The sequence below is a fragment of the Cyprinodon variegatus genome, unplaced genomic scaffold, assembly GCF_000732505.1.
Source record: "Cyprinodon variegatus isolate N-32 unplaced genomic scaffold, C_variegatus-1.0 Scaffold1265, whole genome shotgun sequence".
Classification (NCBI taxonomy): domain Eukaryota; kingdom Metazoa; phylum Chordata; class Actinopteri; order Cyprinodontiformes; family Cyprinodontidae; genus Cyprinodon; species Cyprinodon variegatus.
The window spans coordinates 136216-150544 of NW_015151718.1; the positions used below are offsets into that span (position 1 = coordinate 136216).

Below are 14329 nucleotides of genomic sequence, written 5' to 3' on the forward strand. Positions count from 1 at the left end.
AAAGCCTGGTTTTAGTTTAGAAAACATGCAAATAGAAACGGATGAACGGGTCCCCCCCTTTGGAATGGAGGTCGTTTGGCTTCTTTGTTAGCCTGCAATGCCCCATACCTGTCTATGTCTCTGAAAGGGGGGTCGTTAGAGGGAATTGTTGGCCTGGCTGAACAGGCCAACAATCACAGAGGAACAGAAGACCTCGCCTGTTCTGCATTTTGAATTGAAAAAGCTTCCTGGATGGGAAGCAAAACGTCTTCAAACGTGGAAATAAAGTCCAGTGGATTGATTTTTTTTTAAACTTTTTTGGAATTTCTTGACAGGAAAAACACTAATTATACTCATCAATATGCCAACATTAAAGATGATAAATCCAGAATTAATGCTCTTCTCAGAACTAGACTTTGTGTTATAAGAGTTAGAGAGAATTTATCTAGGAGTCTTTAGTGAAATCAGAGAGAACTATTTTAATAATAACTTGTTAAATAATCAATTTTATGTAGATATTAGTAGACATAAATATTAATTTATATAATGATTATTGATTAAAGTAGGTAAGTGATGAAAATTGATGAAATGTTCATCCCAGAACTCAAAGCTGAAATACATTTGTCCACTATAACTTTAATTTAGATGGCATGAATGTTTACATATTAATGTTAGCAAAGGCTGTAGAAAGTATAGTTTGTTTTATAAAGTATGAATGAAAGCATAGATGAACCCTGAGCTTCTAGCGCAGAGGTCATGGGTTAGCGGACTGGGGTCCAGATCCCGACTGGAAATCCTGGTTCAACTTTAGCAGAAACATTAATTTACTTCTTTTATATCTAAAAGTTTTTCAGAGTTGCATTTTATAAACATTTCTTTTCAAAACATGTTGTTTTGGTTTAAATAATCCTGGAACTAATTTCTCTCCATATCGGTATTTATCCTCAGATGTAATCAGATTACTACAATAACCGGATTAGACTGAACCTGTTCTGTGTGAGTTTGCATCCTTACAGAGGGGGGTCTTGCTCTTGGCGGGGGCGGCCTTTCGCACAGGCAGGGTGTTGGAGTAGACCTCTGCTCCGTGCCGCTGAGGCTGCGGCGAGGCCTTGCTCTGGGCCGCCTTGCTCTCCATCCACTGCTGGTAGTCCTCGCCGCCGGCGGCGCCGTTCATCGCCGGCATCGCTCCGTCCATCAGCCGCTGTGAAAAAGCAGTTCAGGCGAGGCAGTGATTAGGCTTCCTCCACGTTTACATCAGCTGAAGCTGTTGCATAACCTCCTGCAGCTCGTTAGAGATAACGAAGGCAGAGAGTGGCTGCCGGTCAGAAACGCTTCATTAATCCAAATCGTTTATTTACAGATTGAAAAACAAACGTCTGAAAGGCTGAGGAAGAAGTTTAAGACTGGATTACTGAATGCACATCTGCAGGTTTTTAGACGAAATGAGTAGATTTGGTCGGTTTGTGCTGCAGGAGGGAAACGTGTTTAACCCCTAAAGCCCTGAGGAGCAAATTCCACCTGAAATTACAAATGCGAATTAAAGAAAGTCCAGCTCCCAAACTATACACTGGAAATACAGGGAGTATGTTTCAGGTGGAACCACTATTTTAAATTTGTGCATAAATAATTTTAAAACCTGTTTTAGAAATGTATAAAGCCCCATTTGAAAGGCATGTGGATGAAACACCATGTGACTGTGTTTTGGCCATTTCTATAATAGATAAACGTGAGCAGGTGTCGGGAGAATAAGCTGCATTGACATCAGAATCAGTCTGTCTTGGTTCAGAATATTAACCAGGAAAAGACGTCTCGCATAAACATCCGCCAAGAAACAAATTCTGCCCCATATTGTGAATAAATCTGCCACATGATCCTTACCAAATATAAATTAATTGTTCCTTAGACTGAGAGTAAAAATGTCCATGACTTTTCACGTTCTCCTCTAAACAGAGAAACTCTCGTAAAAACATAAGTTCGATATGCTCCAGGCTGGATCCACTTCACTCAACCAAACTTCTTTAGCTCCATTCGGTTCTTCACTTCAATCGGATCTCAAACTGCAGATTTAAAGCGACTGACCAGACGCTGCCTGTATTAAACTCCCACTGGATCAAAGGAAGGTTGCAGGAGAAACCGACCTGCTGTCCCATGGCGGCGGCGGCGCCCCGGAAGCCGGCCAGCTCTGGAGGCACCGGCAGAGGTTTAGCCCCGGAGATATGCTCAGAGATGGCGGGATGGAGGGCTCCCGCTGCTCCGCTCATCTGCTGGGCCAGGAACATGGCTCTGTCCGGCAGCTTGGTGGGTTCAGCGCACGCCTGCTGCCACACCGGAAGCTTCTGGGAGAGAAGCTCCTTCCCCTGAAACACAGAGGAGTCATACGGAGGCCTGTTTGGATCACATTCTGCAGTTACAAAAATGCCTTAATCTAGAAACATTTCTACTCTGATCAAATCTGAATTTAAACTAAAGCAAATTAAAAATGAACGTCTACACAGTTTGGCTTTAGTGAAAAAACAACTTCTGGAAAATAAATGATTCAAGTTTTATTTTCAAGTTTTATTGTTTTTTTGCTTTTTAAGTTAAGAAGAAAAGCTCTGATTAGACAGAGTCACGTTTTTATAGACTAGCAGAAATAATGGATGTCAACTAAAGGAAGGGCAGAAATTGAATAAAGTCAACCTATTTTAGAATGGGGGGGTCTGAAAGAGGATTAGCTTATAGGGTACATAACAGAGCACCTCGCTCTCAATCTGCAGGTTTACTAGTGGTTCCTAGAATTTCTAAAAGTAGAATGGGAGGCAGATCTTTTAGTTCTCAGGCTCCTCTCCTGTGGAACCAACTACCAGTTTTAGTCCGTGAGGCAGACACCCTGTCTACTTTTAAGGCTAGGCTTAAAACTTTCCTTTTTGATAAAGCTTCTAGTTAGAGTGGCTCAGGTTATCCTGAGCTATCTCTATAGTTCTGCTGCTATAGGCTTAGACTGCTGGAGGACATAGGGACCCCTTTTTCATCATTCTGCTTCATTCTATCTCTATTCTCCCACTCTGCAGAATCTGTTAGTTCAATCTCTAACGTTCTGCTCTCTCTGCTTTTTCTCATAGTAGCTTCATCTGGTCTGTTCCTGTTTGGCTGTGACTCCATCCTGGAGAGAAATATCAGCTGTGCTGCTGCCATCAACACCTTTGTTTCTAGATGTTGGAGCTTGGCCTGTTTTCCAGTGTAGTCCTGTTTCTCTGACTGTGACTAACTGGATGTGCTCTCTTCATCCTCTGACATGGGAGCTGGCTCGGAGCTCGTCTGCCTGGCTGTGTGTTTCCTGGACGGGGCCGCCTGTGGAGCTGGTTGACAGTTGCCTTTTGTATCTATGCTTCTTTTTCTATGTCTGCTTCTGTCTCCTTGAACCCCAGTGGGCCTCAGCAGATGGCCGCTCACACTAAGCCTGGTTGTGCCGGAGGTTTCTTCCTGTTCAAAGGGAGTTTTTCCTCTCCACTGTCGCTACAAGCATGCTTAGTGTGAGGGATTGCTGAAGAGTCAATGAGTCGATGCAATCAGCTGGTTTTCCTTAGATAGAAAACTTTGAATCAATCTGACTGGATGATCTGGTTGAAGTGTAAAGTGACCTGAGATGACATGATGTGGATTGGAGCTATAGAAATACACTGAATAGAACTGATGACACGTTTGAAAGTGAACTGGCAGGAAGTGGAGAGATTCTGCTCTGCTGATGCGCAGCCAGAGGGATGAATCACACGTGAAAGAGGCTCTCAGCGCTGCAGAGTGTCCATGCATTATACAGCAGGACGGTTATGTAAAAGACATCATCTGCATCATCATCATCATCATCATCCAGAAACGGTGCAGGCCGAGGAGAGTCCTGCTGCGGCGCCTGGTGGGATCATCTCACGGTCACACGAGGAAAGTCTGATCACTGAGACAGAGGAACGACAAGTTCTGTTTCTCTGTGATCTGCAAACTTTCTCTGAGAGGATCTCTGCTGCTGGTGAGAGCGATGAGTCACTGCGACCCCCGTTAGCCTGTCAGATCGCAGCGAGGGAGCGTAGGTGGTCGGTGCCTCTACCGGCGTGAAGATAATCAGCTTTATTACCATCTCCCTGCTGTCTGAGAGCAGAAACCGGACCGTCACCTGGTCTGCAGCTACAGCTGAGGAACAATTTAGCTTCTCTAAATCCTAAACATTAGAAGATGAGCCCATCTCTGGGAAGTGGCAGCACTCTGACTGAGGCGGCGGCTCGCTCTGACCCCGACACGCAGCTCTGAAGAGAAAAACATCTCAAACGCAGAGAAACTGACAAGTTTGTTCCGTTGCCAAGAGAGAAAACCCCTCCTGTTGTTTTGTGGCATCAGGGCAGCTGGCGGTCTAATTTCATCCCTTTCTGATGTCTAATCATCCATCAGCAGTTTGCATTCGCTGCTTCCGCCTCCCGTCTATCAGTCACTCATTCAGACACTTTCACCCACACAGCCACTCAGAACCAAGTGTTCCTGCAGAAGTAGGTCATTATCCCCGCCGCCTTCCTCCTCCTCATCCTCCTCCTCCACATGTGAAGCCATTCAGGCAGGAAGTAGGAGGGGCTCAGACTGTTGATGATGCTGAGCTCTGATTGGCTGCCTTAGATGATCTGGACCAAAACTGAATTAATGAAGGCGATTTTATAACAACCTGACGCACATAAAGCAACTTTCTACTGATTATCCATGAAGCAGCTCTGGTGATTCCTTTTTAGTGAAGCGAATCAGTTCTAAAAATGATTCGTTCAAAGGAATCATTCACTGAATCCTTCCGTTCATGTAACTAAGGTTTGGAGTGACGGTTCAAACCGGCAGTAATGTCACAGAGGGAGCTACTTATTTCCATTAATGATGAGGAATAAACATGGATTTAGAGACAATAAAAGTGAAATTAAAGAACTTTAATGTTGAAACAAGGGCTGCAACTAAAGATTATTTAGATGAGCGATAAATCTGTTGATTATTTCTTTTGATTAATCGATTAATAATCGGATAGCCAAAGGTTCCTTAAAAGGAAAAACAGGAGAAAATAAAATTTTTATCTCCAATGCAAAATATTTCTATATTTTTTCTCAATTGGGTCGCTCTGCCAGCAAAAGCACATTTTAGAGTCTCTGTCCTCCAGTTAATGATTAATTGATTACTGAGGCAACTGCCTAGTTTTTCCTGATGGTAAATCCCCCCTGATGAAGACGTCTCAGACTTTTGCCGTCATCCGTTCAGCAATCCTTCCTAAATCCTTCTCCGCTGCTGTGCAGCAGGAATCAGGACCAACACCCCTCCTAGTTCTCACCTTGCTGTGGTACGCGCTGCTGTTGCTGGCCACGGCACACTGGCGGTCCACCAGGAAGCAATACCTCCTCCTCTCCTCAGACAGAGCGTTCTTGTAGCCCTTAGCGATGTACTGGTCCAGCTCACTCTGCTTGTTGCTGATGGCCTCCACGTACTGGGCAGAAAAGAAAAAGATCCGTGATAAACGGAGGCTGAATCAGTCCTGCAGAAGCTTTGAGTCATTAAATGATGACAGAAGAAGTAAACATTTGATCTTTCCTGCGCTTAAAAACAGGAATCTTAGCAAATCAAACCACAAAACCAGGATTTTAAGAACCGAGCAGCAGAATGAGAATCAGATTTCATGGAGAGCTTCATCCAACATCAACTACTGAAGATTTTAAAGAGGGCTGCAACTAATGATGATGTTGCAAATGGATTAATCTGTTGATTATCTTTTTGATTAATCGATTAATAATTTGATAGCCTTCCTTTAGGAAGACTTTTGATTAAATTAAGCCAAGTGAAACTAAAACTTTTCCACTTGAGGAGTTCTGGATAGAGCGGATTGCCCAACATAAAGTATTTTTGATCTTAAATGCAAAATATTTATATATATTTTTTATTTTCTTATAATTCCTGCTGTAAGTGGGTCGCTCCAGTTAACGATTAATTGATTACTAAATGTGTCGTTGATCGTTCAATAATTGATTAATCTGATTATTTCAGCCTTATTCTTAAATAAAAAAAAATCAAACAAAAAAACTGTATTTGTCCTTAATCTCAGCAGGTAGATAAGATGATCCTCCATTGTAACAATAGTTAGATATTTTATACTAGTAGGGGTGTGGGGGGGAAATAATCATTTTGGCTATATATTGTGATTTTAGGCTGCCTAATATGATATTGATTTTTCATAACCTAGTATGAATTTTAAAAAACAACATTTTTTTAGCCAAATCAATGATGGAAAAATGGGCTACCTCTGCACCCCCACTCTGGCAGGTGGCGCTGTGGAGCCCTTTAGGTGTGCGGTACAGCGCCAAATCTGTAGCTGAGGCGTCACAGTGGAAGATGTGGACCGACTCAAACCCCAAACAACATGGAGACCAAAATAACTTAATGATCAAAATCTTCTGATAAACATTTACAGCACTTGCCTTTTTATCTATACATTTAATTTTAGAGCTATATATTTATAAAGCTTCTAGTTAGAGTGGCTCAGGTTATCCTGAGCTATCTCTATAGTTCTGCTGCGATAGGCTTAGACTGCTGGAGGACATAGGGACCCCTTTTTCATCATTCTGCTTCATTCTATCTCTATTCTCCCACTCTGCAGAATCTGTTAGTTCAATCTCTAACGTTCTGCTCTCTCTGCTTTTTCTCATAGTAGCTTCATCTGGTCTGTTCCTGTTTGGCTGTGACTCCATCCTGGAGAGAAATATCAGCTGTGCTGCTGCCATCAACACCTTTGTTTCTAGATGTTGGAGCTTGGCCTGTTTTCCAGTGTAGTCCTGTTTCTCTGACTGTGACTAACTGGATGTGCTCTCTTCATCCTCTGACATGGGAGCTGGCTCGGAGCTCGTCTGCCTGGCTGTGTGTTTCCTGGACGGGGCCGCCTGTGGAGCTGGTTGACAGTTGCCTTTTGTATCTATGCTTCTTTTTCTATGTCTGCTTCTGTCTCCTTGAACCCCAGTGGGCCTCAGCAGATGGCCGCTCACACTGAGCCTGGTTCTGCTGGAGGTTTCTTCCTGTTCAAAGGGAGTTTTTCCTCTCCACTGTCGCTACAAGCATGCTTAGTGTGAGGGATTGCTGAAGAGTCAATGAGTCGATGCAATCAGCTGGTTTTCCTTAGATAGAAAACTTTGAATCAATCTGACTGGATGATCTGGTGAACTGGAAAGTGACCTGAGATGACATGATGTGAATTGGAGCTATAGAAATAAACTGAATAGAATTAATTTTGATAGCTGGGAAAAATACACCTATATATCATAATAATATCGTAACATATCGCAACAACCATGCCAATACTCACCCCTATACACTGGAATAAAATAACTTAATTTTTTTCCTATTTTTAACTTAAATCATATTATTCCATTGGCTGGTCTTACCTGCTTAAATTAAGAATTTTTATTTATTAGGAAAAACTGCCTTCTTAATATTTTCGTCTTTTCGTTCCTCAGCAGTGAAGGAGTTAATGGCGGCGCCCCGAGCGGTTCACACATCAGAGGTCATGCTGGACATTTAAAAATAAACTGACGTTGGCAGGAAACGGATCTATAGAGCGACTGGAGTCATCCAGCAATGCTCCATAATCACCATCACACTTTCAGCAACGCCACAAGTGCTAATTATGGAATAAATCACGCAGAGTCGACATTCATTAAGGTTTCACTGCCTCGTTTACGTTTGTCTAAAAACAGAAGCTCCATTAATCATTTAGGTCAAGAAAACCTATTTAGTCAGTAAGAATCAGTCAGACCAGGATGTTTCCTGTTTGAACCAATGAAGGCAGAACCTTGGAATCATTTCATCTATAAAAGCACTTCTTTAAACTGAAATCATCTCAAAGCCATTAATGCACAATGCTAAATCCTGATTGGTTAAAAGCTTTCATGCTTTAACAACAAATCAACTTTGGAAACGTTGTCTACCCGGGTCAAACCACTCGGCAAGTGATCGGCATGCTTGGGGAACACAACCTGTGGGAACACCAGTCGACCCACTAAATTACGTGATACCATTGAACGCAACATACGAACATCAACTCGCGGCGCCAGTCGCTTCTGATCTAACAAGCAGAAACAACTCTGTTTCCATTTGATAAACACGGAGCAGCTCTGGTGAGAGGGATTCAGACACATAATAGAGGGAAACAATGAAGCACACTGACTACGCCCTGGCTTCCTTCCATGTTGCTGTCCATTGTTTACATCCCTGATCGCACTGATGATATCAATTCTAAGGCCTGGTTATCCTCCCGCAGCAGTGTGTCGCAGATATTTTTATTTATGCTCAATATTGAAGCGTGGTCTGCGCTATGTTATTCCACGCCACAACGCCAGAGGTCCAATCAGGAACTAGCTGTGGGTCTAGATACGGCCGAGGCGGTGAGGAAGTGGGGGCAAGTTTGTGCGACAACGGAGGGACATGAGGGCCAAAAAGAGCGGGGATCCAGGTGGAAAAAGGGTCCCAGCGTCTCGCGCACCTCGCTCTGCTAGCTGCTCCATCTTCACCAGTCGTTTCTCACAATGGCGGTCATACTAACAAAACAAGCTGGTAAGGAACCAAACAGGAAATACGCATAGTGTAGAGCGGATGTAGATTTGACCAATCAGAGGCCTCCTGTCTGCGGCACTGTCTGAGGTCACCTGCAATTTTGGAAAGGTGCAGCAGAGTGTCTGCAGAAGGGGGCGGGACATATCTGCGTTAACTGCGACACAAACGCAGAGGACCTGGTTTCAGAGCATAAACCAGCCTTAACCCAGGATGATGATGTCACCAGACACGCAGCCGTGGTGGGATAGAGGCCACGCAGCTGCCAGCAAGGCTTTTATGCCAATGGGAAGGGATCCAAATGCTGATCGTTAGTGGGTCGACCTATGTTTGAAAAACATCAGTTAAGTTTCAGTGGGAAAGAGGATTTAAAGTATTAAAGTAATGCAGGAAAAAATTTTAATGCCAGAAGTTTTACTGCTCTACTCTATTAAAGAAACATTTTTCTACTATTCTGGATGATAACTTCCTTCAGAATTCATTTTCTTAGTTTTAGAACTAATGGTGACAGCGTCACATTTAACTTTGCATCATCTGCAAAAACTATTTATTTTGGTTTGTGGTGAGCAACAAGTTGGGGCAGCACCGAGTCCAACCACAAAGACATTAATTGTCTGGATGAAACTAATTATTATTTTGATGTTTTTAATTTTTTTAAATACCAACAGGCCAGAATGAAAATGAGCTTAAATGAAACAAAACTAAAGTAAAAAGTAAAATAATTACTTCAGTAAAGTACAGATAAGCAACATTACTACAGAAGTAAGGGAATGAAGTATTTGTACTTTGTTGCTTGACGCCTCTGATCATGAATGCAGCCTCTGCAACATCAGAGCTAAGATTTTTAATGATAACTTTATTTTCTTTGTTTTATTATTAATGGTAACAGTGTCATATTTAACTTTGCAGCATCTTGAACAATTAATTATTGTTTTATTAATGATAAGATTGGAGTTGGATCTAAAAAAATAAAAAAATCCTGCAGAACTCAGCAGAGTCGGCAGGAACCTTTTAAAGGTCTCGTTCACATGGGGAGAAAAATGTTCGACTTTCCTGGAGGCATTTTAAAGAAGCTTTTAGCTTCGCGGTCAGAAATTCACTCACAGGAAACAAAGTGACTCTTTACTCAAAGTGCCTGAAAACAGAAACTCAGCGGCCTCCCTGCAGGATTCACAGAAACAAGCCGCAGCAGCAAACGCAGCTCCTCCCATTTTTTTACTTTTTGGTGAAACAAAACTTTGTAAAAACTCAAAGGGAAGCAATAATCTGTGGATCTAAGGAAAGTCGTTTCAGCTGAGCCGCCCGGATCTCTCAGCAAAGAGCGGCTCCTCATCCAGCGGAGTCGCTGGGAAAAGTCAGCGGCGGCTAGAGAGGAAGACGAGCTGCGTTCAGGTTCCAGCAGGGAGCAGCAAACCTTCCTGCAACCACACAGCTGAAGAAACAACCACCTTCCCTCCATCAGATATCAGCATGAAGCCGAGAACAGCTGGGAGCGTTAATGAAGATCCACAGGACTCATCAGGAGGAAATCAATGCGTTTAGCATGGAGGTCCTCCATGAAGCTGATTTATTTACACACCAACTGGCCTTTTCTTCCCCAGCGCTATAAATCGGACTCTGCTGCTGCCTCCCGCTACTGGAGGCTCCAATCAGCGCTTCAAGCAGTGCGGAGAAGCCGTGCTAAGAGGGAACATGTCAGCAGGGAGGCGGACATGCAGAGAGGTTCCCCTGATTGGCCCTGCTGAAGGTGCTGTGATGGTTTCTTCAGGTCAAAGCAGTGAGCAGCCAGATGAAAACTCCCTTCCAGGAGCAGCTGGAAGCCGAGTGACCTTTGAACTTATGAAGTTGTCTCTGTTCTCTGCACAGTGAGCTAAAACAAAATGGAGGTAATGAGTCGTGGCGTCGGCTGATTCTAAAAAAGGAGACGTACAATAACTACTGATATTTGGGCCCCTGCAGCTTCATCTGGAGACGATTGCCCTGGTTTCAGCATTCATCTGATAGAGCAGGAGTCTCCATCCTGCTCCCCTGCATGTTCCAGCCGTCTGCTTGCTTGATGGCAGCTGGAGAAGTCATGCATCATCCGAACCAGGTGAGACGTCTAGAAGCATGCAGGACACTGCTGCAGTATCAGGACTGAGAACTGCTAAAAAAACGAATCACCAGACTGATCCTGTGTTAGGTTCAAAAATGTAGGTTCGTAAAAGAAGGACTGAGTTCACACAGAAGGGGATTCTCAAACAGCTTCTGCAGAAGGGGAAAGAGCCAAACCCAACACTCCCACTCTCTCACTCCGACCCCCCTCCTTGCAGTGCCTTATTTATTAACAGAACATAACACATGGTTACAAAACAGAGTATTGTTCTGAAAGATCAGGTCATAAGACAGGATGCTCCACTGTGTGAATCACAAGGCAGAGAGAAGCATCTCCTTTCTCAATGTTTCATATGCATACACACATTAATTCTACAATCATCATTGAATAAACCTAACATCCTGCAGCGAGGATGATGCTGAACCAGAATGAAGAATATTCAGATGCAGACTGTGGTGGAAGAGAGGAGGCCAACCTGAATCTGTGGACAGGAGGAAGAATCTCCGTCCGTTCTGTTTATTTTCAGTATCTGTGTCTAGATCCTTCCATCTGGATCAAATTTGGACCTTCAGAAAAATGAGAAACCTTCACGGTTCTTTAGATAAACACTGGTCGGTTACTGCGTCAGTGCTTCTTGGCTCCTGTTAAAGTTTCTTCATAAATTCAAACAAAGTTCATCAACAAATCGGCTCAACCAGAAAACTCAAAGATGGGTTATGATGGTTGGGGAACGCTGAGCCCAGAGATCTGAAGCCTGCAGCTCCAGAGACATAATAGGCTCTGGATCTTCTCCTAATCTTGTGCCATAAAGCACCATAATCATTTTGGATGAATTGAGCTCGAGTCACATTTTCATCTCCCACAGAAAATCTGATTAAATCTGATTAAATAACATGTTTACCAGCCCTACAGGGGTGAGCAATAAGTTTAATAAAGTTGCAAAACCAATATGTTGAATCAATCTGACTGGATGATGTGGTGACCTTTAAAGTGCCTTGAGATGACATGATGTGAATTGGAGCTATAGAAATAAACTGAATAGAAACTCTAAAATCAAAAACTGTCCAGTTCTCATTAAGGACAGTTTCATCCAGTAACAAATATCTATTCTCTGTCCTCCATGGTTGCTAAATCCATTAAGTTTCACTTGTTTTATGCAGCTTTTTGGTTTTGAAGAATAAAAAAAAGAAGATTCTTCAAAATGGGAAGAAACGCAGGAAATGCAGCTGCAAGTCTTGTTGCTATGCAGCCAATTAAAGTTGGACAGAGTGAAAATGCTTGAAGTGAGAAGCGAGTTTAAGGGAAAGGTTGAAAGCTTAGTGCAGAAAAGTCACTTCTACAAACTCCATGCTGCCCTTTGCTCTTTCTAAAGGTCACCTCTGTTCTGCTGCTACATGTTAGCGCCTGAAATGCACGCCGTACAGTAAGAGGTGCCGGATCTTTCCGCTCCATTGAGAGACAAAGAGTTAGCCATAAAAAAGGCTCCCGGTTGGAAGGGTCTTTTGTTGGAGGTGATAAAAACACAGAGCGGCTCTGAAAGCTGTAATTATGCAGCTTTCTCTTTCTGGAAGTTCACTTGTTCTCCAGCTTCCAGCAGAACTGAAACCTCTGCAGCATCAGAGGCGGAGAGAATGGAACGGCCCGCCGAGAGCCGCTGCTTTCACGCTCAATGAGCCGCTGAAGCCCAGAGGGAGCGACGCACTTTAGGCTTAAATGTTTCCACACCGCAGCTCCATGGCCAGCTATCGATTGGTTGGAACAGCCACCAGGCCGACCCCGTCACGCTCAAACGACCGACCACTCGCTGCAGAAACACTAACAATAATGGCCGCCCTGCTGCTGGCGAGCCAGCACCACCACTGGGTCCGTTCATTTCTGACAGCTTTTATTGTCTCACTGGAAAAAAATGAAATCTAAATGGGTGCGTTTTTCTTAAAATAAGTGCATTTGTTCTTGGGTTGAGGAGGTAAATGGGACAGTTTGACAATCCAACAAGACAAGTCACATTTAAAATAAGAAAAAACTATTGCATGGTCTTTTTTCAAGTGCATATTATCTAATTATCTTATTTAAAATCAGCTTATTTACCTGCTCAAAAAAACAATTGTTTTTTCTTATTTTAAATGTACATTTTTTCATTGGCAAAATGTCTCTTTTACCGCCTCAATCCAAGAACAAATGCATTTATTTTGAGAAAAAAAATGACTTATCTAGATATAGATTTTTTCCTATTGTGCTGCAGATTCCTGAGCATCTGTACTTTAATAGATCCGTCACAAACATCTAGGATTAAATTAGCTTCATGCATCCTGATGCATGAGACCAACATTTTAGATGAAGGAAATAAAAGCTGATGAGAGAATAATTTGCTGTGAAGAAAGCCGGCTGACGTGGCAGCGAGCAGACAGGATGGCAGCGGACAAAGTCCCACAGTCCCTGTTTAATTATTAGTGTTGTTCTAAACACGCCATGTTCAGACGAGGCTGAGCATTCAGCAGCCGTCTGATGCTTTCCTTTAGAAATGATCTAGAAATAAGCAAACATTTCTTAAATCAAGTTTATTTCATCTTAATTTGAGTAGGTAAATAAGATGATCTGCTAATGGAATGAGGACTTTTACGCTTAAAATAACATAATTATATAATATGGACTTAAAATAAAATATTGCAACTGTTTTCTTATTTTGAATGTAAATTGTCTAGTTCCATTAACAAAGTGTTTCACTTACCTTTTTAATTCAAATGCACTTATTATAAGAAACTTATTTAGATTTCAGTCTTTTGCAGTGTGCTCTCACTAGAAAAAAATCTAAATCTACATAAGTCAAATTTTTTTTTAAATAAGTGCATTTTTTCTTGAACTTAGGAGGTAAGTGAGACACTTTGCCAATCAAACAAGACAATTTACATTTAAAATAAGAAAGAAACTATTTCATTGTCTTATTTCAAGTGTATATTATCTAATTGCCTTATTTTAAGAGTAAAGATACTCATTCCATTGGCAAATCGTCTTATTTACCTTCTCAAATTAAGGATAAATGCACTTAGTCTAAGACATTTTGATTTATTTTTAGATCATTTTGCAGTGCTCCTTTTACTGCACTGCACAAAATTTTAATTTTGTTCTTAAAATAAGTGTATTTTGTCTTGAATGGAGGCGGTAAATGAGACACTTTGCCAATGGAACAAGACAATGTACAGCTAAAATAAGAAAAAGCAATTGCATTGTCTTATTACAAGCACATATTATTCAATTATATTATTTTAAGAGTAAAAAAAATACTCATTCCATTGGCAGATCATCTTATTTACCTATTAAAATTAAGGGTAAATACACTTGTTTTAATACATTTTTACTTATTTCTAGATTATTAATGATCAATCTGGGAGTCACATGGAAAATAATAGAATATAGTCTGTTTTCTACATGTTTGTTCATTTGAATGTTGCTCTTAAATAAACACATTCTCAGAAAATAAATAGTTTTTATATATTAGAAAAATAAAGCTGACAAATAGCTTCTCCATTATTAAACTGCTTCATTATTTATTTAGGTTTGTCCAATATTGGACAAAAGAAGGACAAGATTTATGGACAGAAAGTAAACCTGGACATGAAATTATGTTTTGTTTTGTTTTTATAAAGTGTTTTTCTAATGTTTTTTGATGTTGGC

General features: G+C 41.7%; 1 protein-coding gene across 1 annotated transcript in view; it reads right to left on the reverse strand.

The window, feature by feature from the left end:
- LOC107102501 (brain-specific angiogenesis inhibitor 1-associated protein 2-like) overlaps positions 1-14329 on the reverse strand; it is a 63980-nt gene that overhangs the window by 4366 nt on the left and 45285 nt on the right. Inside the window, exons 8-10 of the mRNA XM_015401830.1 lie at positions 5303-5455; positions 2118-2336; positions 994-1180 (exon numbers count right to left, since the gene is read on the reverse strand). Coding sequence (XP_015257316.1) covers positions 994-1180; positions 2118-2336; positions 5303-5455 — 559 coding nt within the window. The remainder of the gene's footprint in view (positions 1-993; positions 1181-2117; positions 2337-5302; positions 5456-14329) is intronic.